The following is a 27659-nucleotide window of genomic DNA, read 5'->3' as shown; positions in this document are numbered from 1 at the left end:
CGTTTCGCCCCATACTTGAGTGCTAGCCTCAACCCTACAATCACGACCTCATATTTGGCCTCATTGTTAGTCATATCCGGGCACCTTATGGACTAGCAAATTGCTTCGCCTATAGAGACCTCGAGTACGAGTTGTAGTTCGGATAATGAAGCATTGGATGTGCCATCGGTGTATAGGAACCAGAGGTCTTGTGTTTGGAGGGAAGCTTGGATGGCTTCCTTTTCGACTTCAGGCATTATCTTTGCACTAAAATCTGCGACGAAGTCGTCAAGCACTTGCGACTTTATCGCCGTTCGTGACTAGTATGTGATATCGTGCTCGCTTAGCTCGATGGCCTACTTGGCCAGCCTCCCCTATAGCTCGAGTTTATGCAAAATGCTCCTCAGGGGAAAGGTTGTAATGACCGAGATAGGGTGGTAATGAAAATAGGGTCTAAGCTTTCGTGAAGCTATGACCAGTGCTAGGGCTAGTTTTTAGAGGTACGGATACCTCGTCTCAACGTCGATAAGTGTTTTTCTAATGTAATAGATGGGAGATCACATACCTTTACTTTTACGGATCAGGACTGCACTTACTGAAACTTTGGATACTTCTAGATAGACGAGGATGTGTTCCCCAGGTTTGGGCTTTGAAAGTAGAGGTGGTGATGATAGATATGCCTTCAGCTCTCCCAAATCTTGGATGCACTCAGGAGTCCATTCAAGATCGTTGTTCCTTTTTAGCATGCCAAAAAATTTGTGACATCAATCAGATGACCGCGAGATGAATCTCGATAGGGCGGCGATTCGACCAGTCAACCTTTGGACTTAATTCTTGGTAGTCAAGAGCTCCGGAATCCCTTGGTATAGGCTGGAGGGATGGCCCTCATGGGATGTATCCACAGTCGTCCCACTATGGCATTGTACACGTTGGCCTGGTCCATGATGTGGAACATCGTATCCAACGTCACGCCACCGATCAAGACGTGGATTGTAATTTCTCCTTATGTTCGCTCAACTGCATTACTAAAACCGGTTAGCGTAATGCAGCATGACACTATCTTATCCTCAAGTCTCATTTGGCTGAGGACTCGAGGATGGATACTACATGCTCCACTTCCATCATCCATCATGATACTCCTGACATTAGTATCTAAAATATGTATAGTAATGACGAGGGCATCATTATGAGGGAAATCCAAATTGTCGGCATCTGACTCGTCGAAGATACTTTCTTTGAGACCGTTGTACCGTTCATAGGTGATAGATCGCTTGAGCTTATTAGTGGTGGTGAATTTCACGCCATTGATAGAGGCATCGTCGCAGCCGCCGATGATCGTGTTGATAGTGCGAGCTGGTGATGGCAGTTTCGGTAGACCTTGGTGTTCACGTCCTCTAGCGAAGTTATTTCTCCCCTTTTCGCTTAGCAACTCTTTAAGGTGTCCCCGCCGCAACATGTTCATGATTTCTTGCTTGAGGGTGATACAATCTTCTATTTTGTGCCCTCGTTCTTGGTGAAACTCATAGAGGGCATCGGATTTTCTAGTGCTCGGATTGGACCTCATCTTTGGCGGTAACTTTACCTTCGTTTCGAGCTTTTCCAGAACGTAGACTATTTTTGTAGGTGATATGCAAAAATTGTGAGCAGATAATAGGGGCATACATCTCTCATTCCAGTGAGTCCTTGTCCTCGGCCTGGATAGGCCTTCCTCATAGGGGAGGGAAGGTGGGGCGTGGACCCTGACATATGGCTGATATCTTTCTCTGTTGGGTCGTGAGACCGAGTGATCTCTCCTGATGTTGTCTCTTCAATCTTTTCTGGACTCGGCTTGTACCGAGACGAGCCGATGGGTCGATCCATTAAGGTCATCCTCATCTGCTTGTACTTCAGCACACTAAGCATTATGGATCTCATCCCAAGTGGTTGGAGGATATTTCATCAATCGGTTCAATAGTTTTCTAGTTGCTCTCGAACCATCTCTGCTCAATCTGTTCTAAAAAAGCCTCAACCGCCATCCCTTGGATACGTTCGGTAGAGTCATCCTTACTCTGTCGAATCGAGTGAGGAAGTCCCTCAATCCTTCTCCAAAGGATTGCTTGATGGTGAATATATCGTTTACCCTTGTTTAGGCCTTCTTGGCTTCAGCATGTGCCATTAAACACTTATCGACCATTTTCTCAAAAGTTTCTATGGAGCGAACTGGTAGCTGTGAGTACCATGTTAATGCCCCTCCTGTGAGGGTTTCTCCAAATTTCTTCAGCAAAATAGAGGACACTTGTTCCTTGGTGAGGTCGTTGCGTTTCACGGCGATGACGTAATGGGTCACATGATCTTCGGGTCGGTCGTTCCGTCATATATCCTGAGGTAGGGAGGCATTTTGAAGGTCTTTGGTATGGCATGCGGGGCTACTTCGTCATTGTACGGCTACTTTATGAACTTGCATGTGTCCCTCTTTGGCAATAGCTTAGGGGCATCTGGTATTTTGTCGACTCGTTCTTGGGGTTCTTTCATTTGATCTCTGGTTGCTTTATTTTCATTCTCCATTTCATCCATCCTCTTTAGAACGACAGCGAGGACGCTATCAACTGCACTGTTAGTAACATTGTGAGTTATACCTGGTGTCGAAAGGTTTGGTCGGTTGCTCTGTTCATCTGTTCGTTGTATTATGCAAGCTCTTGCGGTTTCTGTAGTCGTGCTTGGAGCGGGCTTGGTGTCCCTTCTTCTGTGGACGTGGAAGCGCTTTTTCCGTTGGGTTTTGTTATGCTGCGATGGGGAGAAGGTGACCTCTTGCACCTAAGGGAGGCAGTGGGCGTCACGTATTCGCCTAGGGTTTCACAGCTCTCGTTGATAGCATTCATGAGGTTGCTAGGGAGATCACCCATTATTTTTGTCCTCTCTCCTTGGTTACCTGCCATGTAAATTTTTGTACGTGCAAAGAAAGATCTTGGGGTTTGTGAGGTTAGCGACTCACATTAGTTGCATATCTAAAGGAAACTAAAAATTTAACTATGAAGTCCCCACAGATGGCGCCAAACTGTTTGACCAAAAAATATTAATTTTTGGCTCAACCAATTAGATTTGTTCAATGAAGAGTTAATCTTAATTAAAAATTAATATTTGAAGATAAAGCTATGAGTGTCAAGACCAGATAAATAATATATCCTATCCGGATAGTGATAAATATGAGCAAAAGTAGTGATATTCAATTATCTAAAAAGATGGAATATGACATTAAATAACAATAAATGACATTTAGGTAAATAAAATGTGTGAGTCACTCAAAAAGAAATGAGATTAGTTATTGTTCCTCCTGACAATGATGAATGACCGATATGCCTATAAACACTTGGGTTGTTCATGGATATGGTGGAAATGCAAGACCAAAATCTTAATGAAAAGGTTGTTTTTGTATATATGTGAGGAGATCAGATCCTCTTTACAAAGTCAGTGTATTCTTTAAAAATGAATATCTCATGTCCACTATCATTGTATCTCTTTCTATTTATAAGGAACATGTTCCTTGAAACCTTAATAGTGCAAGTGCAGAGAATATTCACTAGAATATATTTTTCAATATCCTATCTTGAAACTAGCTGTTACAACTCTGTCAAAGGTGTTCGACTTTGACCTCGATCTTGGATGACTCCTCGACCTTAATCCTTGTTGATTCTTCGATCGCAGCCTTTATTGTTCCTTGAACCGCTTCGACACGTGGCGACCTATGAATGTTTCGCTAATGTTACCGTGACTTGAGCTTTTTTAGGGATGAGTTTTGATAACGTGGAATGGACCTGGGTTTTGACTAAAAAAATATATAACAAACAAAGTAAACAATTCTGGAAAAAATTGAGTCACAACATATGTGCTCTTACAGACGAGAGCTTTGCACTTAGAGAAGATAAGATAAAAACCATAAAGATTAGTGAAGCATCTACCCACAACATCCTATTGGACGCTTTTGAAAGAAAAAGTAGTGCGTCACATAAACGAGTGAGAAGCGCTTTCCTATTTAATGGACCTTATACATAGCGAATCGAATTAATCAAAGGCAGACGCTTGGGTGGGAAAATTACTATACCACATGAAATTGCATATCTTCCACCTACTTCACTCATATGTACTTGGTCTTGGCAACTGCAAAATGACCCCAATTCAAAAACTGTTGATAAGGCATACATCATTATCACCTAGCATAATTGAATAGGTAGGAACTACGATATATATTTTTCACAATTTTGTTGCCGGACCCTAAAAGTATGTAACCTTTATTTATATCACTTGCTAACCAATATCCATGTGAAGGAACATGAAAAGTTACAATCACCAGGAGAGTTGAATTAAGCATGATTAGACGAGTGCACCTAAGCAGTGGCGAAGCCAAAAATGTTTCTAAGGGTATTCAAACTTGAAAGAAGTAGAAAAAAAATTCGACAAAGGGTGTTCAATATAGGTTTTATATATCTAAAATCAATATTTTACTTATATACACAGTGTAATTTTTCGTAATTTTTCAGCGCCCTTTGCTAAAGGTGGCTTCGCCCATGAGAGTATATATGTCTAACAGGCATAAATAACATGCACTAAAGTACAAGTATATAACGATAAAAATACTAAGTGATTTCTTCTCATCTATCCAAGCATTGATGGATAGATCGAATTATCCGATAACTGTGCTTCTAGGAGGTAATAGATGTCCTATGGAATTAATCAAGGTGCACGCAAGTTGACCCGAACATATGACTATGAAAAAAAAACAGGAGTAGACAAGTTGCTAAATGGAAGGTGGGAGCACCAAACGTCTTAACTTTGCATGCCTACCACAACACCAAAAAAATGTTTGTTTCAAGAACAAGTGCGGTGATGCCATGCTACAACAGCATAATTAAAGTGGCTAGGGAATGGAATTTATTAAGCTTACAAGTTACAATAAGCCAAAACTCCTCAACTACTGCTAATAATGAAATTGCCGTTAGTACAGACTTAAAAGATTTAACACAGTGAGGATTGAGGAATCACAAACTATTGTGTGCCAAATTCTATCACTCATGGTCAGAGGCGGATGCAGGATTTCAAGAGGATGGATCCACGTATTATTATAAAAAGGTGGATCTAGAATTTATATTTAACTGGTTTAACTTTAATCTATTACACTTTTAAAATTATAGGTTCAAAATTATATTTTTTTTTAAATTCTAATAATTTTTACATATATATCTATACTCCATGCAGAAAACAAGACCGTTCAAAGTGAGACTTGAGCTGCCAATTTTACTTATAGAGGTGCATCCAATAATAATTGTACCATAATAATTTTTGAGCATGGGTTCACGTGCAATACTTAAGTAATTTTGAAAAATATACATTGTTATACATAATTTTAAACTCATCTCTCTCAACTTGGATACGTCTCTGCTCATCAGAGTCTCCTCGCCAGTTGCTTCATTAAATGAGGTAGCCAGACAGTATTTTAAGTTGCCCTGGGGTTGTGTAACGCAAAATGGGACCGCGCGAGTCCAGTGGTAGCTTGCCTGCCTTACTAGCCACTTCATTACTTTCTTCGGCTAATAATAAATGTCCAATTTACTTTTGGTACATCCATTAAGAAAATACTAAATTTTACATAAAAATACCTAGTATGACTAAATTACCCTTAATTAAATATATAACGTGAAAAGTAAGAAAACTTTTTAGGGATATGTACATGAGGATAATTTTGTAAAAACAAATTGAATTCTTTCTTGATTATATAAATGGACACTTATTTTGGACCAAAATAAAAAAGCAAATTGGTCACTTATTGTAGAAGACCGGAGGGAGTATTATATTTAGGGGTGGCAAACAGGCGGGTAAGAACGGTTATGGCAGGTCGAAAAGGGGTAATATAAAAACGGATAAATTATTCGACCCGAGTCATATTGAGTATGAATAGAAAATTGGTAAATCGGCGAATAATATGAATATCAATATTATCTATGGCTTCTTGAATATGATTACTTTTGGGACTTCCTAGTCTTCCTAAGGAACCCCTAATTTGAGTCTTTGCAAATATAAAAGTTAAACCCATTGATTATCTATTTTTTAAGTGAATAAACGTGGATCTGATTCATATTTGACTTATTTTTAAAAAGTTCATTATGCAGCCCATTTTTTAGCGGATAATATGGAGGGATAACTATTTTTTTATCCATTTTGCCACCACTAAGGGGTCGTTTGGTGTGAGGTATAAGAAGGTATAAGGGTGATATAAAAATTTAATACCACTTTAATACTTAGTTTGGTTAGCAAACCAGGTATAAGTTATCCCGATGTTAATATATATATATATATATATATATATATATATATATATATATATATATATATATATATATATATATATATATATATATATATATATATATATATATATATATATATATATATATATATATATATATATATATATATATATATATATATATATATATATATATATATGTGTGTTTGTTCTTATTTGTGTATGTATAGGTTTTAAGAGTTGAGTAATGGTTTGATAAATGGGGTGGAGTTTGGGCTTGTGTAATTTAATTAAAATTGTGCCAAAATTAGCCCAAAATTGAGCCCAAAGAGCCCAAACCCGGTCCAAAAGGGGGTTGCCAAGAAGAGGTTAAAACGACGTAGTTTTGTCTTGAAACTACGTCGTTTTGGTTAAGTGACAAGATTCAATCTCATCCATCCATCTTGATTTAATCCAACGGTCCTAGTTTGATCTTCATCCTAGGTATTTAAAGCCTAAAATCCCCAAAAAATTTCCCCAATTCCCACTTATTTCCTCTCTCTTCTTTCCCTCTCCTTCTTCTCTCTTTTCTCTCTTTTCTCTCTCTTCACTCTCTCTACGCCGCCCCAGCTCCGCCCACCGCCGCCTGCCGGAAATCGCCGCCGGCGGACCACCTCCAAACACCTCTAAATTCACACCACGTAATCTCTACAACTTCCTCTTTCCATATCTCTAAACCAAATCCTAAAAAAAATCCTTCAAACTCCTTGAATCTTAGATCTAGGAAACTTTCCCGTCACTTTTTTGCCCAAATTCTTGAAGCTCCAACCACTACACCCCAAAATACCTACATCAATGGATATAGCTCCTCAAGACCTAGCTATTGATGTCAATTCTACCCCAAAAATCCGGCGATCAAAATCCGGCCTAATTCCGGCGACCTCCCGGAACACCCTCTTTGGCATACCACCATTTTTCGGTCTTTTGATGTGTAAAATGGTAAAATACTATTCTTTTTCATGGCTGATTTTTTTATTTTTATTTTTAATTTTCGGATTTTATTTTTGTCTATTATTAATTATTTTAGCATTAGTTTTTGAAGTTTGAAATGTTAAATTTTCTGTTTTTGCACTTGTTGAAGTAGTAAAATAGTTTTGTATTGATAAAAGTGAGGTAATGAAAAATACTTAAAGAGTATATGGTACTTGTTTGGTTGTTTGTTTACTGCTTCAAGACTCTTTGAGTACAACACTCAAAAGTCAAATTGTTTGGTAAGAAAATGTAGACCTTTGGACATTATTTGAATAAAGTCTATTTTTGAATAGTGGAGAGCATATTTTGTTTGAAATACTTGACAAGATTTGAACTAGAAAGTCTTGCTTTTTGAATTTAAGAGCAGATTTTGTAGAAAAATCTGTCAAAAAGATTGATTTTTAATTTTTTGAAATAGCTGGTTGTTTTGATATATAAAGGGGACTCCATCACACTTCCAGGGGGCATTTTTTATAATTGCTTTGTCACAAAAACAAAAACAAAATTCAGCAGTTGAACACATAAAAAGTAAGCTGAAATGGTGAGCTTTGGAAGTGAATCTTAGAGTGCAAACTTTTAAAAAAGTATAAGTCCTCTTTAGAGTACATTTCTGGATTCCCTCTCTAAGTTTTCGGGTCGTTTTAACACGGATTTGTTGTTGGTTTTGCTGCTGTTTTTATGCTGCTTTAGTTGCTGAACTACTGTTTATTCTTTTGCTACCAGGTAATCCTTTAAGACTCGTAATGTACGTATTTTCAGCAATGGGAACAACTTGAACATGCTGCACCATTTAAATGTGTTTGATGTGATGAATAGTTTGACAACAAAAGAGCTTGTATGTTATTGTTATGTATCAAGCATGTGATAATGTGAATATAGTCATTCATAATACTTGAATATTGAGTTGTAAGTTTTTGAATGTGATATGTAAGTCGTTTATGGATTTTTTTTAAGCATGTTTTCAAGCTATTATATCCGTGTAACAATGCTAAGTATGCCATGAATGACTTTAGGTGTATAACACATGGCATGAGTTCATTTTAGTTGCTGAAATTTCACTGCCAACATATGCTTCTAGGAATGCTGTGATAATATCTTTGTGAATCTGGCCATTTTGCTGGATTTGCAAAAAAGACTATTTTTGTAAAGTAGGCGTTTATACAATTGTGACTATGTAGTTAATGGTCATGAACTCAAACTAAGTAAAGAGCTAAGATTGTATCAACTTTGGGCCTTATTGAATCAAAGATAAAAGTTGGCTCATTTACCTTTAAACAACAAAATTACCCCTTTTCTTCTATATAGCATTGGGCCAATTGAAATTCATTTCTTGACCCATTTTAATAATAAATTCCAGCAGCCCAAAAGCTCCATACAAGCTGGCCCATTTTTTTTAACAAGAAGTTGGCTCATTTTTTTTAAAATAGATAAAGTTGGTCCAACATTTATTTGCATAATTTTTCCCAACTATAAAGCTCGAAAAAATAATAATAATATCAGATTTTTTTACTATTTTAATTAACTAGTTTCCCTTTAATTAATTTAAACGTTAGGCAAATAGTAGGTGCGCTTTAACTTCACGGACTCACTTGTTTAGCGTGACGCTTAACTTTTAATAAGTTAATTCATCAATTTCATGTCATATTCAATAGTTTTAATTAATTTATAAATCTTTTGTCATAATCGCGGATTCGCTTGCGCAGCGTGGTAGTGACATTTAATAAATTTTCTGGAAAAAAAAAGAGGGTTAATGTTTCCTCCAACACAATTGCAGCAATTTTTCAAAAGTAAATAACGTGCTAACAATCGTCTGTTATGACTGCGGATTCGCTTGCGTAGCGCCGTTATGACTAAATAATAAATTTCGTCGATCACGCATTCGCTTGCGTAGTGTGGTTATGACATCTTATTATTCAAAAATATTCTTTAATTTTTTCTAATAATCAAGAGATAAAAGAGGATAGGTAAAACATGAAAATAATATAAATCACAGTTTGTCCAAAATTAATTCAAGCCAAGTTTAAGTCAATAAAGCGACCGTGCTAGAACCACGGGACTCGGGGAATGCCTTATACCTTCTCCCCGGTCAACAGAATTCCTTACCCGAACTTTATTTTCGCGGACCGATTAAAATAGAGTCAAACCTTCCTTTGACTAGGGATCCAAATAAATGGTGACTTGGAACACCGAAAAAATCAATTCTAAGTGGCAACTCTGAACAATAAAATAATCCCTATTCAAATTTTGTCACTTTAATTGGAAAAACTCTTTGGCCCATACACATATTATTATTATTTTGAGGGGTAGAAAATGAGGTGTGACAGTAATTAGCACTGATATAACTTATATTATCTTCTTAGAAATTATGCAATTGTCATTCTTAATACAACATACTAAACAATGAATAAACAACAATCCCAACATAACTTATCCCAATATAATTTATATCGGCATAACTTATACCGGTATAAATTGTATTCCAACCAAACGATCCCTAATTGTATTGATCTGTCTTTTATATAAAGTTGATTTGTATCCATATCTGACAGTTAGCTAAGAGAAGCCGTGATTAATGAAGCGTGCCTCTGCTCTATAAACCTAGCTAAGGAGTGGATTTTACTAGAGCATCTGCCTTTTTGGCTTCAATTCTTCTCTCTTTTTTTTTTTAAAAAAACCCGGAAGCCAAATTTTAGAAATTTGGGATTATTTATGTTGGGATCGAAATAATATAATGTATGCGGAAGCTAAAAAAGATAACTTTAATGATGGTAAATCAAGCATAAAAAAAATATATCAAAAGAGACTATCATTTAAAGTGATTTGATCAATTAACCTATATATGATTAAAAAAAATAGAAAAACTATTGATGAGAAAATCTCTCCCTAAAAAGATCTCTTTATTGACTTGTTATTGTTGTTGTTCTTGTTGTGAGAAGAAAACATCAATTTATAGAAGTACAAAACTTCTCCTCCAAGAAAAAAATAAGGCATATGAAAGAGATTTAATCTTTTTAGGAGTCTTTTTCCCTTTGTTCAAGAAAATGAGTCCTAATAGAATAGAAATTCATGGCAAAATCCGAACAATTTAAACTGTAGCTTTAACAGAAAATGAAAATCTTTGTAACATATTAAACGAAGATTGAAGACATCCTTGTGCTATATATTTATTTCATATAGAAGATTTGTACAAAAGAAAAGGACACCATAGATTCATCTTGCCTAAGAAATGGAAGGAGGCATTTCACAAAATGAAAAGTATGGGTTGTTTAGCAAATGATCCCTTAGCACAACCCTTTGATAGTACAAAAGGCAGGTCCTCATCTGCTTTACATCCAACAGGACAAGAGTGTAAAATAGACAAACGAGAGCTGTCAAAAGAGTCACTCTATCCTTATTGTTGATTCAAGATAATCTGACTGAACTCAAATGTTTATTCCAACACACAACAAGGGAAACATACTGAAAATTTGTCTTATCATTACATTTTTGCTATAACATGAGAGCTCGACACTCTGAGCGCGCTAATAGGTGTGACATAAACATTGGCGGAGCATTCATCCCCAACATCATTATTAGAAGCTTTTGAAAACCGGATTACTACATGAAACCGCAGATCCTCCACCAACATACTCAGATGTTCGTGGAAAATACAAATGCGCGCAACTGATAAACAATAAAATATAACAACATAAGCAGGAACACTCTGTTTTTCATAATTTCCTAGCTAAATCCCAAAATTATGTGACATCCATGCAAAAGAACATGCAAGCTAAAAAAAGAGCTACTACGAGAGTTGAGTTTGGTATGACTTGACAAGTCCAAAGGAGTAAATTGAAGCTGAGAGCATCAAACCTGTTAACTTTGGATACTCCCACAAAACCAAGAAAATCTTTTTTTTCTTCAAGATTTACAGGGTAATGGCATACTACAACAGCAGAATTCCAGGTCATGAAACACCGAATGGAACTTATTAGCTGTCGATATTAACTTACAATAAAAGTTAAAAAAAACTCAACTGCTGCTAAACTTGCAATTTGACAATATTAGGAGAGAGAAAAATCATAAAGTAAGACTCGGAGGCATCACATGGCAATCATATGCCAGATCCATCTTTCCCAGCCTCATTGCTGGCTGCTTCATTAAATGAGGCAGACAAATACTCAGCAAGGCTTTGCTGAGGAGTAGATTTTAGTGGAGGAGCATCTGGGATTTTAGCCTTTTTTGCGCTAATGGACTTTGGAAGCCAGGAAGATTTCTCAGATTCAGGGGTATCTAACTTGTTTGATGGAGCATTTAATGGCTTCCAGATAACTGGCTTCAACTCTTTCCATGGATCTTCTACCATAGACTTATTATAATACAAATTCGGTCTAGACTCTGCTGATGTGCATCCATGGGAACCTAATCCCCTCCTACCACGTTGAACCGAAACAGGACTTGAACTATTACCCATCCATTGGCTCCTGCCTTGCGCCGAACCTTGGTAAGGGCTGCCTCTATGTCCCGGACCTTGGTAAGGGCTGCCTCTATATCCTGAACCTTGGCTAGGGCTGCCTCTATATCCCGAACCAGGATTACCCCTACCTTGTCCATAATGAAAACCAGGTCTTCCACCTTGATGAATGCCAGGACTGGCAAAGTTACCACCTATTGAAGAATTAGGTGGAAAGTAGTTGTTAGATGTGCCAAAAGAGCTATCCCATGCATTAGGGGAGCTTCTTTGTGGTGTGCCAAAAGGACTATTTTGCCCAGGGTTTCCAAGAGGATTAAAGGTATGATGGACTCCTTGTGACTGCGATCTTTGATCTACGGAATAGTTGCCTCGAGCAGTATAAATTGGAGACTGAGGGTTTCTTGGTCCTGAATAAAACCATGAAACAAATGTATTTTTATACTACAATATGTGACGAAAAATAGCACAAAGAGACAATCCAACGTGATGGCATTAGCCAGAGCCAAGCTAATCAGAGCAAACTACTCCCACCCTGATATCAATATTTCACATAACATACTATACAAGATATGGACAATTGGACGTATGAAAATCATCCCTTTATCACTAATAGGCCGTATCGCATATGGCATTAATCATGCAGCACACATCTATTATCCAATATGGCACTAGAAGTTAGACCGGACAAGACAACCTCTATCCATAAGAGACTGAAAGAATATAGAGCATCCCCACATCTAACACTATTTTACATTAGAAGCCTTTCAAAACCATATGGCATATCTCTACATGGGCACTGCTCATGAAGCATCTGAACAGACAAACTAAAGTTCAGCTGCATTACAGCCTTGATCTCAGATGGGAACAATCTTTTTCCATAGGCTAAACATTTGTTGTTTTTTTAACTGATCTCACCACACGCCTCTCATGAACCTTTTAAACTTTCTCCTCAATCTTATATGACACTAAAACCAAAGTATATATCCCACATAAACAAGATCAACAACTTCCAGAGGTTTAGCCAAAAGCTGGGCCAATACCAATAAGTTTTAAGCCGGCGTTGAAATTTGTCTTAAATTAAAACGTGAAAACAACATAAATTTTTCCCTGATATGGAATAAAGTTGTTTGCAACTTAGCTAATTTCTCTTGTGTAAAATATTCTCGTCTGTGCTTTGGCATATTGTAAAGCACTTTTTCCCAAACTGACACTTATCCCTCCTTAGAACATCGCCTCCTTTCAAGTTTCAACCCCAACAGGAAAAAAGAAACTGAAAAGTCATTTAAAAGACCTATTAAAAATCTCAAATGAGGTATCTTTGATGAGCTTAGACAAGGTTATGCTTAAAGAGAAGCAGCGACGTGAAATGAGGGGTTATCATTTGATGCTCTAGAGAAATGTGGCTCTTCAAAAAATGGAATGCCGAGTGATCCCAATCAGAAGCATTCTATTACTTGATTCTCAATTTAAAAGATGAAAAGTAAAAGAGGAGGGGACAAATGACCTTTTGCTATTTTAACTCATCTCCAGTTATGCTCATCATTCTCTTGGTTGTCCTTATCTTTTTGTTCTTCTCATTTTTGTAATGCATATTATAAAACTATTTATGTTGTGCTGCTTTTGATTTACTTCTTACTTTTTTTTCGTTTCCTTCAAACCGATTACTCTGTAAAAAGTTCTTTTTCTTCTAGAATGCAAGTCCTCATATATTCCTTATATATATATATTTTTTTGATAAGGTATATTGTATTAATCAAAAGGGAGAGAACTCCCGTATACAAGAAGTATACCAAAAAGTAGAGAATTTACATCAGAACATGATTCTCTACAAAAGACGCCCAATCTTCTATACAAATAAGGGCTATATGAGTGCACTATGGCTGTCCAACGGGACGGGACGGGACCAAATTAACGGGACGGGACGATATTTAAGCGGGACGGGACAAACGGGACGAAACGGTCGGCCCATCCCGTCCCGCTAACAAACGAGATGGGACGGGACGGGTTTGCGGGACTTAAGTGTAGTTTTTTTTTAATAAAAAAAAGTCTAGTTTTTTGAAAATGACTAAGTTCTTAAAGTTTACAATGGCTAGTTTTTTGACTTATTTAATAAACTTAAATGTTAAAAAGGAAATTAGAAAACTAAGTAAAGAATTATAAAATATTAAAACAATAGACTTGTAATGAAATATTCTAGTAATTGTAAATTTAAAATAGAGTTATAATTTATTTAATATAATTTCTAAGTATTAAGTAACTACGACAATTCATAAAAAAAATTCAACGCTTAGAGCCTATTATTTTATTAATAGAACTTTAAAATCTCACATACGAATATAATTCTTTTGAAGAGCACATATCCTACACAGCCACCTTCTAGGAAGGTTTTGTTTGAATTAGGCCTCTATGATCTCCGATTTGAAATATTGTTGCACTAACAGCATTCTCCGATGCTAAGAATCAAGTTCATCATCAATAGAGGAATCAAAACATGTTATATAATTCATATCTTCCAATAGAACTTCTACTCTAGACTTAGAAGTAGAAGGAGCAGTTTCACCACCTGTTATTTCCATAGATTTATATTTATCAAACATTGATCTAGATTCTAGCACAAGAATATATGTTAGCTTGGAAGTCTTCGAGAGATGGTTGTTCATTTTCTTGAATTGCTAAATTTTGATAAATTTTACGAACAAGTCCCTTTGTACCTCTTAATTTTAAATATGGTTTAAGTATTGTAGAAATTAAATAAACTTGGGGAATAGAGAAAAAATACATTTTAAATTTTGCAATCATTTCATTAATGGTCGGTGCATAAGTTGAATTTGTTTTATACTTACCAAATACAACAAAAATTCCACAAATATACCATAAAAACTCGCGGGACAGGCGGGACAGACGGGACGGGATGGGACGAGACGGGCGGGACAGGATGGGACGGGACGAAACGGGACGAAATGGGACGGGACAAACGGGACGAAATGGTCGTCCCGTCCCATCCCGTGTCCCGTTTAACATTGACCCATCTCGTTTAACTTGAAGCGGGATGGTACGGGACACGGGACAGGACCGGCCGGCCCGTCCCGTTGGGTCCCGTTGGACAGCCATAGAGTGCACCAAAAAGCGATCAAAGATAAAAGATTATTCTTAAGATGTGAAAAAGGAGACTCAATCCCCTCAAAAGCTCTCCTATTTCTCTCCCCCAAACTATCCACATGAGAGCTAACGGGGCGAACTTCCATGCCTTTTGCTTTCTTCTTCTACGGAAACCGACCCAGCTATATAGCATTTCCTTTACAGTGCATGGCATCACCCATTGAACACCAAAAAGGTTCAGGATCGCCCTCCACAAAGCCGAGGACACAGGACAATGCAACAAAAGATGATCAACTTCTTCCCCTGAGCTTTTACACATATAGCACCAACTATTGTAATTCCCCTCTTTCGCAGATTCTCAGCAGTCAAAATCACTCCCCTCACCGCAAGCCATGCAAAAAAAGGCACACCTTCGTGGGCGCCTTAGGAATCCAGATCGAGGAGTATGGAAAAGAGGCCTACTCTCTCACCAACATACTCTGGTAAAAGGACTTTACGGTAAACAGACCATCGCCACGCAAACCCCATCTCCAAGAATCACAAGATGGCTTAGGCCTGTCTTGCCCATATAGCAGTGTCAAAGAAATCTTGGAGCTCCGCAATCTCCCAAACTTGCATGTTCCTTCTAAATGAGAGGTTCCATACTACCCCCCCTACATGCTCCTTACCTTATATAATTTTATTAATGTTGGGGTAACCCCCATATATAAGTATCCCAAAAAGTAGAGAAATCTAGACTTTTAATACGGTACAAAAGTCACCCACTAATCTATAAAACCAAGAACTTCATGGGGCGGGAAAAAGAAACTAGAGAAACGAGACTACTCCTCACATGTACAAAATAACTCTCTACCCCTCCAAAAGCTCTCCTATTCCTCTTCTCCACACAACCCACATAAGAGCTACCTGGTCTTCTCTTCCTTCTCTTTAAGTCCCACTTGTGCAAGTCCTCTTTTTCTAATACTTCTGATTCCAATCTTCTCTTCTTCTTCTTTTTTTTGATAAGGTAAAAGTTTATTAAAAAGTACCAAGATGGCACAAAAAGATACAAAAAACATCCCAAACAACATCATCCAACTTCTATTCTACCCCTCCTAGCATGTCCAGGAACTCCATATACTGATCCAGATTTCCTATGGGGCTACATTTACACCAATAATACAGATTATGAAGACATTTATTCTTAATTCTAATAATGTGATTTCTACGCCCTTCAAATCTAGCTTTGTTCATCTCCAACCATAATGTCCATGTGATGCATAATGGAATGGTTCTCAAGATCTGCTTTAGTCTTCTAGGTACTTTCTGAGATTGCCAATTTTCTAATAAACCCCTTACAGTTTGAGACTCACCCAAGAAATGCCACAAATGCTTAAGAATAGATCCTAAGGTGCTCCGACACAGCAGTTTAGGTGCCACACCAATGTCGACGCGACACTCGTATGGGTGTGGGTATGGGATCCGTACCGAATTTGGTCAAACAATCTTGGGTACTTTGACCACGACGGACGGAAAAATTCGAGACGAGATACAATTTGATTCCCGAAATCAGACCCAAAACTCGGGTAAATTTGAAGAAAATGACATATCTTATCTAAGAAATCAATCTTTTACTTATCTACAACTTGAGAATAAAAAGAAGTCCATACATTACAAGCTAATACGTAAGCATTCCACAAAAAATTTCATAATTTAGTGATATTTTTATATTTTTGAATTATTTTTAGCCGGATCCTCGCACTCGTATCCGTACTAGGATCCGTATCCCCGAATCTTAGAATTTATATCTCGAAGGATCCGATCTCTAGATCCACACCCGTGTCGGTCACCCACACACGTGTCCGAGCAACTTAGAATAGATCACAACACTGTCTAGATACTCTGCAATGGAGGAGAAGAAGGTTCACTGTTTCCTGTTCTTCTTCTTCACACATATAACATCTGTTACATACACTGAAGCCTCTTTTCTGCAAGTTGTCTTGAGTCAAACAAACCTCCCACGTTGCTGACCATCAAAGCATGCTACCTTCACTGGTGCTCTGGTCTTCCAAATCATTTTCCGATTCCAGACTTCTCTTTTACTTCTGTCCTCTTGTAGTACAACTACTGAAGTAATCAAATACTATGAAATTGAATGCTGAAAATTGATCCTTTTTATGGTTGATTAATAAAAAATGGAAAAAAATATTTTGTGATTGAAATATCTTTTGGATGGTCTAGTTAAATTTATATTTTTATGATGATTTCTATCAGTTGGATAACAGCCGTCATTATTGTATATTGAACGCTAAGTAGTAACTGTACTTGCATATTGATTATTACAATTACTAAATCCTCATCCGTTTAGTCGTATTTTACTTTTGATAAGTTGTGCCATCACTTCTCACTTTTCGCTTCAAGCCTCACGGACCTCGTGCACTGTTTGCTCCTAGAAAACACTGAGCTACGAATTAAAGGTTTGACAACTCTTTTAATCTGAAACTAATATTAAATCAACTATGCTTGAAATCAAATCACCATATCTTATCATCTAAGGCAAGATTACAAACTAGTATAGTCACACCAAATGTCATAATATCCACACAAAAAATACTTCACAGAGCAACATCCACATATATTTTAGCACATGTTTGTATCTTTGAAGTCAAAAAAAAAAAAACAAGGTACTTACTTGGAGGGGTGTAACATGGTTGAGAAACTTGAGGGCTGACGTCATTCCACTTTTTGTTAGCAGAAAAAGCAGCCATGGGGTCAGTGTAATAATCAAATCTTGGGGCAGCATGAAATTCAGCCTGTCCTGAAGGAGATTCAATTAAAGGGTTGCTAAGACCTTGTAAATGATTCTGAGTTTCATTGTAATCTCCACTTTGTGAAGCTTCCATTCTCATAGCTTTTAGCCTTTCCTTTCTCTTTGCTGACTCCTCCTCCATTATCTAATGTTCTAACCAAGATTCAAGATTCAATCTTTATGGTCGGTTTGGGGGGTTTTGGGTACTGTGATTTTGTAATTGTAGGTCAAATTGGAATGGAGGAAGAGACAGATTTCTAATGTTTCAATCCCTAGGGCTTTATGTTTTACAATATTTATTTTATCCTATTTGGACGTAATTGACACATATATTTGTTTGGCAAAGTAATTGTTATTTACATTCTGTAATTATAAGTTGCTTTTTAGTTTCTTTACTTTTTGTTTTATTTTAATTTATTTTCTTTATAACTTTTTATTTCTATTATTTTAATTTTTAATTTTATTTTTACTTTTTAATTTCTTTTGAAATTTTAAAATATATTTTCTTTGTATATTATTTATCTTTTGTTTCTCTATCTTTACTTCTTGTGATTTCATGTAATTGCTTATATTTTATTTTTTATTTTTTGAAACTACACCTCCTAATATTAAAAATATTAATGAGTCATTAACAAACTTGGCATATAATGAGTGATGCAATTAAAGTGGAACTTCATTGTTGAATGTGGTTATAAACTTGTCATGTTTCCTAATCTTAAGTTGCAATGGAACTTACTATATTATGTCGGAATTTGACATATGTTAAACTTCTTTTTTTTTTTTTTGAATTTTGAAATTGTATTATATTCATGATTCTAATTTACTTGTTTTAATAGTATTGGCTCACATTGCATGTTGTTCATTTTTTAGTTAGAATTAATAGATTAGTTTTGTGAAATATTTGACTAATGTTATGACATTATATTTATAAATTAATTTATTTTATCAAACATGAATTCCATGATGTTCTTATAAAACGTATATTTTTAATTTTTGTAAGTATCTAAACATATATTTTTAGTTTTTGTAAGTATCTAAATTAAATATTATTAATTTGGAATATATATATATATATAAATTATTTTTACAATATTAGTTATAAATATATGATTACTAAATTAATGTATATTCACGAAAAATATACATCTTAAATACCAAATATAATATCATTTATACTTATAAAAATTTATAGGCATATATTTATTATATTAACTTTTAAGTTTTGATAATTACTTAATTTAAAATTTAATTTAACTATGTAATTACACTTGTGCAACCAAACAGTAAACATGTAATTACACTGTAATTACACTATGACAAACAAAAGGTCGTCGTAATTACACAACTGTATAATTACTAGACGGTAAAATTATTACTCTAGTAATTACACCAATTCCAATTGTAGGGTGACTTTCCAAACAGACTCTAACAGTTTGTTTGGATGGTTGTTACGCATCGTTTCATAATGTATTGTATCGTACTGTATTGTATTGTACTGTATCGTTTGATAAATACAATATTTGGATAGATTGTGTAGTTTGCCATCGTTTCATGATATCACGCACCAGCAATATGAAGAATAAACTTGCAATATGAAGAATAAACTTGCAATATTACAAAGAAAAATTATGATACAAGGTAAAATTACTATATAAAAAGATTGAGTAAATGATAAAATAAAATAATTTAATAATAATAAAGGGTGAGATTGAGAAAAAAAGGCAAGGTAACGACGCGACCACATAAATCGATCATTACATAAAGTGACACATTTCGTTGTTATGTAACGACGGATTTAACGATACGATACAATAAAATTTAAGTCATAATCAAAACAAATATTGTATTCAAAGTAACAATACGATACGATACAATGAGTAACAACCATCCAAACAAGCTGTAAAAGTAAATGGCGAATATGCCACCACGTTCATGCTGAGATTCTCAAAAGTTTGATGGGTATTTCTGGAATTAAATATCAGGAACCTTTTTTTAAAAAAATATTCTCATTTTTTTTGGGTAATTGTTTTTTCTCTTATATAGCTAGTATTTCGGATTCCTTTACATGTTGCATCTCTAGGTGGTACTATTTTTTCAAATGCACATCTCTAATTATTTTTTCTTGCTATTTAGTCTATAGGACCTAGGATGAAGGGAGCCCCGAGGAAGGGTAAAGTTGTCTTCGTATGACTTATAAATTACGAGTTTGAGTGGTAGAAGCAGTAACAAATGTTTGCATTAGGATAAGCTGTCTACATCACACTCTTTGGGGTGTAGCTTTTCCGTGGACTTTGTCCAATGCTTTATGCCCGAGCTGTCTTTGTTTTAATTTAGTCTCTAGGATATATATTTTCAACTAGCCCTTTCTTAATAACAATTTGTTTCATCTTCGTATTCTCTCTTTACCGTATCTCTACTTCATTTTCATTCAAAAACACAGAGAGAAATTCAAAAATAGTCAGATTTACAAGTAGTAATTGAAAAATAGCTAAAGTTTCAAAAGTAATCAAAATTTAGCTACTTTTCATGTAAATATAAAATTGAACGAAAATACTGTTCAAAATCAGGAAAATATTCCAGCATAATATACTGGAGTTCGAATTTTTTACAAGTGAACTTCCAGCATAATATACTGAAGTTCCAGCATAATATGCAGGAAGTTCATACACAGGTGCTCCAATCTCCAGTATATTATGCTGGAACTTTCCTTGTGCTGGAATTCCAGCATAATATGTTGGAACTTCATATACAGGTGCATCAATCTCCAGTATATCATGCTGGAACTTTCCATGTTGCAGCAAAATAGTGGCTATTTATCAGTGACTTTGCAAATGCTGGCTATTTTTCAATTACAAGTCCGAAAATTGTCTCTGCTATTTTCACAAAAGCACATTATCCTTTAACAATTACGTTTCTCCTTTATCTCCACTAATTTCATCAACTCTCTCAATTCTTACTATATGCACAATTGCCGAAGACATTTGGCTTCCTAGATCTAGCATAAAATTTGCTATCAAGAGATAGTAGAAGGTTTTCACGTTCTTGTGACCGTAATATTCTGCTTAAAAACGAGAATACCTTCGTTCACAAGTTCTTTAGGGGCTCTTATTCTTGGACAAAAAAGGAGCTGGTGTTGTCACAAAGATAAAATTAAGATATGAAACATGTCCAGCTAATAATTTGCGGAGTGGTACATAATACTACGGTACAATACTTTGAACTATGTTAGTCTTTTTACAAATACTGATTGATGTTTGTGCAGTAGTTTTACATTTTATGATATTAATTGCCTTACAATTTTTTATGTAATAATAATATTTTGTACGACGTTTTCTTAATTGAGTAGATTTTGTGTAACATGAAGTGAAAGGAAATTTGCTAAAGTGATATAAAAAACGATGAAGTAGAGCACGAAAGAAACGACAGCGCAAAGCACCGAAATTCCACCGTCCAGAATACTGCAAGGCTTTGAAACTTCACAGCCCTGGACATCGCCTGGCATTGTCCAGGGTGCCAAGAATGCCGCCTCTCACAGCGCTAGGCGGAGTAAATGTGGAGCCTCTCATGGCGCTAGGCGATGAAACTTTGGCGTCTCAAACTGACAGTCCTATCCGAGCCGATTTTTTCTCCCCTTCAGTTTGGAACGTAATTACTTCTTCCTAGACTTTATCCTAACCTATAAATATTCCAAAACTCATTTTGAACATGGATGGACATATTTTGGAGAGCAGGGTGTTGCCGTGGAGGTTGAATTTTAATTTTTCTTTCACCAACCTTGGTAATTTTCATTATTCTTTAAATAATTTATTGTTTGGCTACTATATCGTGTCTATGTGGAGCTAAACTTCATGTTCTAAGGTTTTGGTTCTTTCATGACTATTGTTATTTGGATATTGATTTTGGTTTCTTAATTTGTTGTATTGGTTTATTTTATTCAATATTGCACTTAATTATTTGATTGCTTGATCACCACTTGAATACTATTTATGAATCTAGAATTGAACTCAAAAGTGAAAATTTTAGATTGCACATAGAATTGAGTAGAGTAACCTCTTGAACCTGAACATCGTGTACCAGATTTGCGGTTAGGATAGACATTTCTAATCATCTTGCTTGATTATTATACAGGAATTATGAATGCATTTTAGTTATTTCTGACTCCATAAACATATAGACGTTAGGTTAGTTTGAATAAGCAAGTAAGAGCTCGACAGATTTTTACGAGCAATATTAACACCGCCAACCAATAAACCAGTTAATCAATTCAAGTGAAAAATATAATAGAATTATTAAATAGCTCATAACCCTAGATCGCTTTTATTGGATTGATAATGTAAAAATCTACTCTCTTTTTTTATAAAGTAATCACACTATGATTCAAACTTTTCTTTGGGTCAATTTTTGTTAGGCATTGAGTCTTATCTCAGGTGCTAAGATGTGTTCTTCTCTTCCTATATCTTAACCTGGTTCTGTTTATGGAGCCTTAATCTTAGGTCACGGGCACTAAATTAAGTTCGTAGTAAATTTGCCTAGTTTTCCGCCCAGTGCTTAAACTATTTAATGTAAGAAAAGAATCGGCCCAGACATAAAAATGAATATATCTTGACACAGTTAAATAGCTAAAATCTACCCTTACAAATTCTACTAAGGAATCCTTATGAGAAACGCCGAAACATAAACATCAAACTATCAAGAGATTTTTACCTAGCTATGTTTGTTAGGTTATAAACTTATTTACCTTTAATAGAGAAATTATCATTTAATTATGTTTCATAGACATAATTACATATTTTATACAAATTAATTAATATTAAATGAGTATCCCTTAATAATAATTTTTTTACTTTTGCTAGATTTGACTGCACTCACTTTACCCACCCGTTGCGTCTGAATTGTTTCAGACTTGCTCCTTCTCTCTCTCTTTGGTCTCTCTAAGAATCCGAAACCTAAATATGGTTTTTTTTAACTCAAGCGACAATAATAGGTGAAAAAAAGATTGGGCACCATTTTATATATAGCATGGTTATTCATCTCGCTATAATTTAATGGCACATTTGTCCGTTAAGGTATAGCGTGGTGAATAACCTCGCTATATTTGAACTTAAAATGGGCGGGAAGGTATAGCGCTCATATATACCGCGTTATAGTATAGCGCGGTACATATGGGCGCTATGCCTATATAAAAAATTGTGCCTTCTTTTTCCTTCCCCACATACGCGAACCCTCATTTCTCAATTTTCTATTTCAGCGGTCCCTCCCCCCCCCCCCTCCTCCGCGCGCGCTTTTAACGAAAAAAAGCTCGGTTGGAGCCCATCGGTCCCATAAAAAGTGTAGATTCTCGGTATTGTAGCAAACTAACATCGTATCTAAGGTGTTATCGTGTAGTGGGATTCTCGTTTGCGCTCCGAATCATTAAATCTTCAACTTTCAAAAAAATTAAAATCGAAGTATTCCAACTTATTTTTTGTTAAAACTCATATATAAAAATGCCCGTTAGTTGCTTTTTACTGTGTTCTATGTTATTTCATGATTGTTTTGTAATTTAATTAATTTATTATTTTTATCCGGATTATATTATTAGTGTGCTAAAAAAATTAGTAGGTTACAGAAATTGTTATTTTAGAAATAATTAATCTTATTTAGATGTTATTGTTGTACAAATATTAATGTGTGACTTTACTATTGTTTAGTTCCCTATAGTGTTTTGTTGTTCCCGTAATTTTAATATAGTTCATGTTATTGTAATGTAGTGCCCTTTAGCATAGTAAAATGTGGCCTTTTTCATAGAATCTTTGTAGTTATTGAAATTAATCACTTAATTATCTGTTAGCCCCAAAAATATATGAAAAAAGATGATAGTTCATACACAAACTCTCTCGAATTCTAGTCAACAAACGTAAGAAAATAACATTAAAAATAACAATATTTGTTAAACTAACATATAAAATAATAAAGTAACATATGAAATAATAAACTAACATATAAAATGATAAACCAACATATAAAATTATAAAATAATAAACTAGCATTTAAAATGATGAACAAACATATAAAATATAAACTAACATATAAAATAATAAAGTAATATATAAAATAATAAACTAACATATAATAAGAAACAAACATATAAAATAAGAAACTAACATGTTAAATAATAAACAAACATATAAAATAGTAAAGTAACATATAAAATAATAAAATAACATATTAAATAATAAACTAACATATAAAATGATAAACCAACATATAAAATAATAAATTAACATATAAAATTATAATATAGAAAATGTATCAATCTAATTAACAATATAATAAAAATATCAAATAAATTTTAATATTAAAGATATTGCAATATATTTAAAGATGTTAAACAATTAAAAAGAAAAATACTTTGATTAATATTGCTCAAATTACGGTCATCGTCATGGAGGTTCCGCATGTGCATCCTGGACCTGCGTCGCTAGAGCTACTGTTGTTACAGACCGAGCATAGATCTTCATACATATGGGATGGGTAGTGTTTGGCCCAGACATTCCACGCTAGACATATAGATGACATGTGGGAGTTCAGTAGGGCCCACCCACTCCATCCCCGTATAGTTAGACGCCTTCAGGATATGGGTTTCTACAGGATCATAGAGATCAGCTGATTGCAGTTTGACTGGGTGTTGATAACGGCTATGATAAAGCGTTGGCGACTAGAGACACACACTTTTCATCTACCCATCGGCGAGGCTAGCATCACGTTTGAGGAGGTGGAGGTTCTTTTTGGGCTGCTGATTAATGAATTACATGTAGCTTGCCCGCATGCTCTTAGAGAAAATACGGGATTGCATTACCTGCAGATGTTGTAGCGGCTCACCGATTTCCAGCCAAAGGAGGAGACTACATTGAGTGGGGCCATTCGTTTACATTTGACGCTTGTCCGGTAGCATCATGAGGCGATGGATGCGGACATTACGGATGATTCATCGGCGAAGATTATCGACTAGTACACGAGATTGTTGATGTTGTTGATGTTTGGTAGTGTATTGTTCCAGAATACTTCGGAAAACCTAGTCAGCTTGAGATTTCTTCATCATCTTGAGCGGCTATATGATTTACCTGGTTATAGCTGGGGTGCAGCTGTTCTAGGTTACCTGTATATAGGCAGATGTGACGGGCGAGCATGGGCACCCAACGAGACGTTGCCGGATTTTTGCCGCTGCTGCAGGTGAAAATATAGTCAATTATTTTCATGATTATAACATACAGAGTAAAAATATACCTTAAATTTTACGTCCACATTGTATATTAGGTTTGGGCCTGGGAGCGGTTCCTGCAGTTGCAGCCACCTCTACCACCCATCGCTCCGGATGCACCACCTCCACCATTTCTCCCTTTAGCTAGGAGGTGGGTTAAAAGGCGAGGCTACGCACGCGAGGTCGAGGCTCGACATTCTCTCCCCTGTTACAAGAATTTGTTGGATTTTCTTGAAGGTGCGCAGGTACATGTAAACTTAGTTTACTTGGTCTGGCTTTATATGTGTTGCGTTTACTAACGATTCCTATGTTTACTTAATAGTTAGCCATACAACGACGAGCTAATAGCTGGTTTGCCCGATTATTGCTCTCGCAGTCGAGCTGTGTGGAGTTCTTTCGTCCCATTAATTGGCACGACCCTAGCTCACCCTCCGTGAACCGTTGTGATAGCACCTAGTCTCTACGACTAGGTAAGCCTAACATTTGTGGAAAAAGGGAACGAAAACATAAAAACTATCAACTAATAATTTAAACAAGGAAAAATGAGATGTCGCTCGGCATATACAATAATTACTTCCGAACAATACTTAAACTCTCCCAAAACCCGGAATGTCATAAGTCACAAGCTACAGAAAGAAAACAGTGCTTCTAAACTCCAGAATCTATCAACCAAGAAAATACAAGAAGTCTTTAACTTGAGGAAAAGTAGATAGGGACTCCTAGGTCTGCGGACGTGGCAGATATACCTTGAAGTTTCTACAGTCATCTCGCCTCACTGGTGATGTGGCTGGTAAGAGGTACCTGGATCTGCACACAAAAAACATATGCATGAAAGGGATTGAGTACACCATAACGATACCCAATAAGTACCAAGCCTAACCTCGATCTAGTAGTGACGAGATCATGTCAGGCACTACTGTTATAAATACAATGAAATAAGACAGAAAACAAGTATTATAGTAAAATAAGTACGGAAATCTAACATGAATAAAATTCAATGATAACCAACAACTCAGAACACAATTATAGCAACAGGGGATCTCCCGAGATACCGTCTTGTAGTCCTAATCGTAAATGTGCAGGGGGATCTCCCTGAATACCGTTTTGTAGTCCCAAAGTAAATATACAGCGCTGGGGGATCTCTCGGTATACCGTTTCGTAGTCCTAAAGTAAACATGCAGTACAAAGGGTCTCCCGGAATGCCGTTCTGTAGTCCCAAAGTAAATATGCAGCTCAACCAAACAGAGATAATAGTTATAGCAAGAAACCACACAATTTAGACTGAGTCCGAGTCAAGGAAGAACAAGAAATCTCACTAAGACATGCTGCACAGAGTTCAGATAGGCAGTTAAGGAAATTAAGGCGTGTAGGCATGCTTTCCTAAACTAAACAGGATAGTTACATATACTAGTGTTGCTCAATTAAAGGAAAACAGATATTTACTTAATGAAAATGGGGGTTTTCAACAAATAACCCATGTACGTACTCGTCGCCTCACATACACGGTGCTCATATATCAAACAGTACCAAATCCTAAGGAGAGTTCTCACACACAAGGTTAGGCAAGCCACTTACCTCGAACAAGCTCCAATCAATCCAAGATAATGCTCTTTTCACGAATATCCGGCTCCGGATGGCCCAAATCTAGCCAAATCAATTACATAACGTAAATATAGCTACAAACAACTAATTTAGCTAAAAAATCAAAGCTAAGGCAAGAAAATAGAAAATGCCATAAAATCCTCCCCATGTCCACATCTCGAAATTGGGTAAAAGTCACAAATTACGAACACCCATTCACTCACGGGTTCATTCGTACCAAAATTATCCAAATTCGATGTCAAAATCCCACTCAAAACTCAGAAATTCGATTGGGGAACTTTTCCCCCATTTTCCCAACTTTCTCACTCAAATTCATTGATTAAATGAAGAAACAACAATAGATTAATGAAACATGATCAAAATATGATTAGGAACCATTACCCAAGGATTCCCTCTGAAAAACTCTCGAAAAATCGCCTTCTTCCGAGCTCAAAATCGAATTTTATGGAATGAACACCAAACCCTCGAATTCTCTCTTTTTTATGCCAGACAAGCCGCACCTACGGACCCTTCTTCGCACCTACGATGCCACACCTGCGGGAATTCCATCGCAGGTGCGGAATTCACTTAAATGGGCTGGGACCGCATCTGTGAGCACTAGGTTGCACTTGCGAGCCCGCTCATATGGTCCCCAACTGCTTCTGCGGATTCCTTACTGCATCTGCGAACCCAGCTGGCCTAGGCCAAATTCCGCTTCCGCGGTTCCTTAGCCGCTTCTGCGACTCCGCACCTGCGGTCCAAAATGCGCAAGTGCGAAAACACCAAGTGCAACAACTTCAGCAATTTGCATAAGTCCCAAACCAATCCGTTAAGCACCCGAAACTCAGCCGAGGCACCCGGGGCCTCAACCAAATATATCAACTAATCCTAAAACAACATACGAACTTAGTTGAGCCCTCAAATCACATCAAACAATGTTAAAATCATGAATCACCCTCCAATTCAAATTTAAAGAACTTGAAACTTTAAATTTCTACAACTGATGCCGAAACCTATCAAACCATGTCCGATTGACCCCAAATTTTGCACACAAGTCATAATCAACATTACAGACTTACTCCAACTTCTGGAATAAGATTCAGACCCGGATATCAAAAATTCCACTACTGGTCCGAATCTCCAAAAATTCGACTGTTGCCATTTCGAGCATAAATAAGCTACGGACCTCCAAAACACAATCCGGACATGCCCCTAAGCCCAAAATCACCCA

General features: G+C 36.2%; 2 protein-coding genes across 2 annotated transcripts; both read right to left on the bottom strand.

The window, feature by feature from the left end:
- Positions 1-982: 982 nt before the first annotated feature.
- Positions 983-1543, bottom strand: LOC107785137 (uncharacterized). Its single transcript, XM_016606360.1, has one exon. It carries the CDS (start codon positions 1541-1543, stop codon positions 983-985), a length of 561 nt encoding a protein of 186 aa, XP_016461846.1.
- Positions 1544-11146: 9603 nt separating this feature from the next.
- LOC107806438 (protein SICKLE-like) lies at positions 11147-17909 on the bottom strand. Its single transcript, XM_016630599.2, has 2 exons — positions 17491-17909; positions 11147-12127 (listed from the first exon to the last, which is right to left on the bottom strand). The coding sequence occupies exons 1-2, from the start codon at positions 17747-17749 to the stop codon at positions 11361-11363; spliced, it is 1026 nt and encodes a 341-aa protein (XP_016486085.2). The 5' UTR covers positions 17750-17909; the 3' UTR covers positions 11147-11360.
- Between the last annotated feature and the right edge of the window lie 9750 nt (positions 17910-27659).

The sequence above is a fragment of the Nicotiana tabacum genome, chromosome 20 (assembly GCF_000715075.1).
Source record: "Nicotiana tabacum cultivar K326 chromosome 20, ASM71507v2, whole genome shotgun sequence".
Classification (NCBI taxonomy): domain Eukaryota; kingdom Viridiplantae; phylum Streptophyta; class Magnoliopsida; order Solanales; family Solanaceae; genus Nicotiana; species Nicotiana tabacum.
Note: the sequence above shows the minus strand (reverse complement) of the source record. Positions and strands in the feature narration are given on the sequence as shown.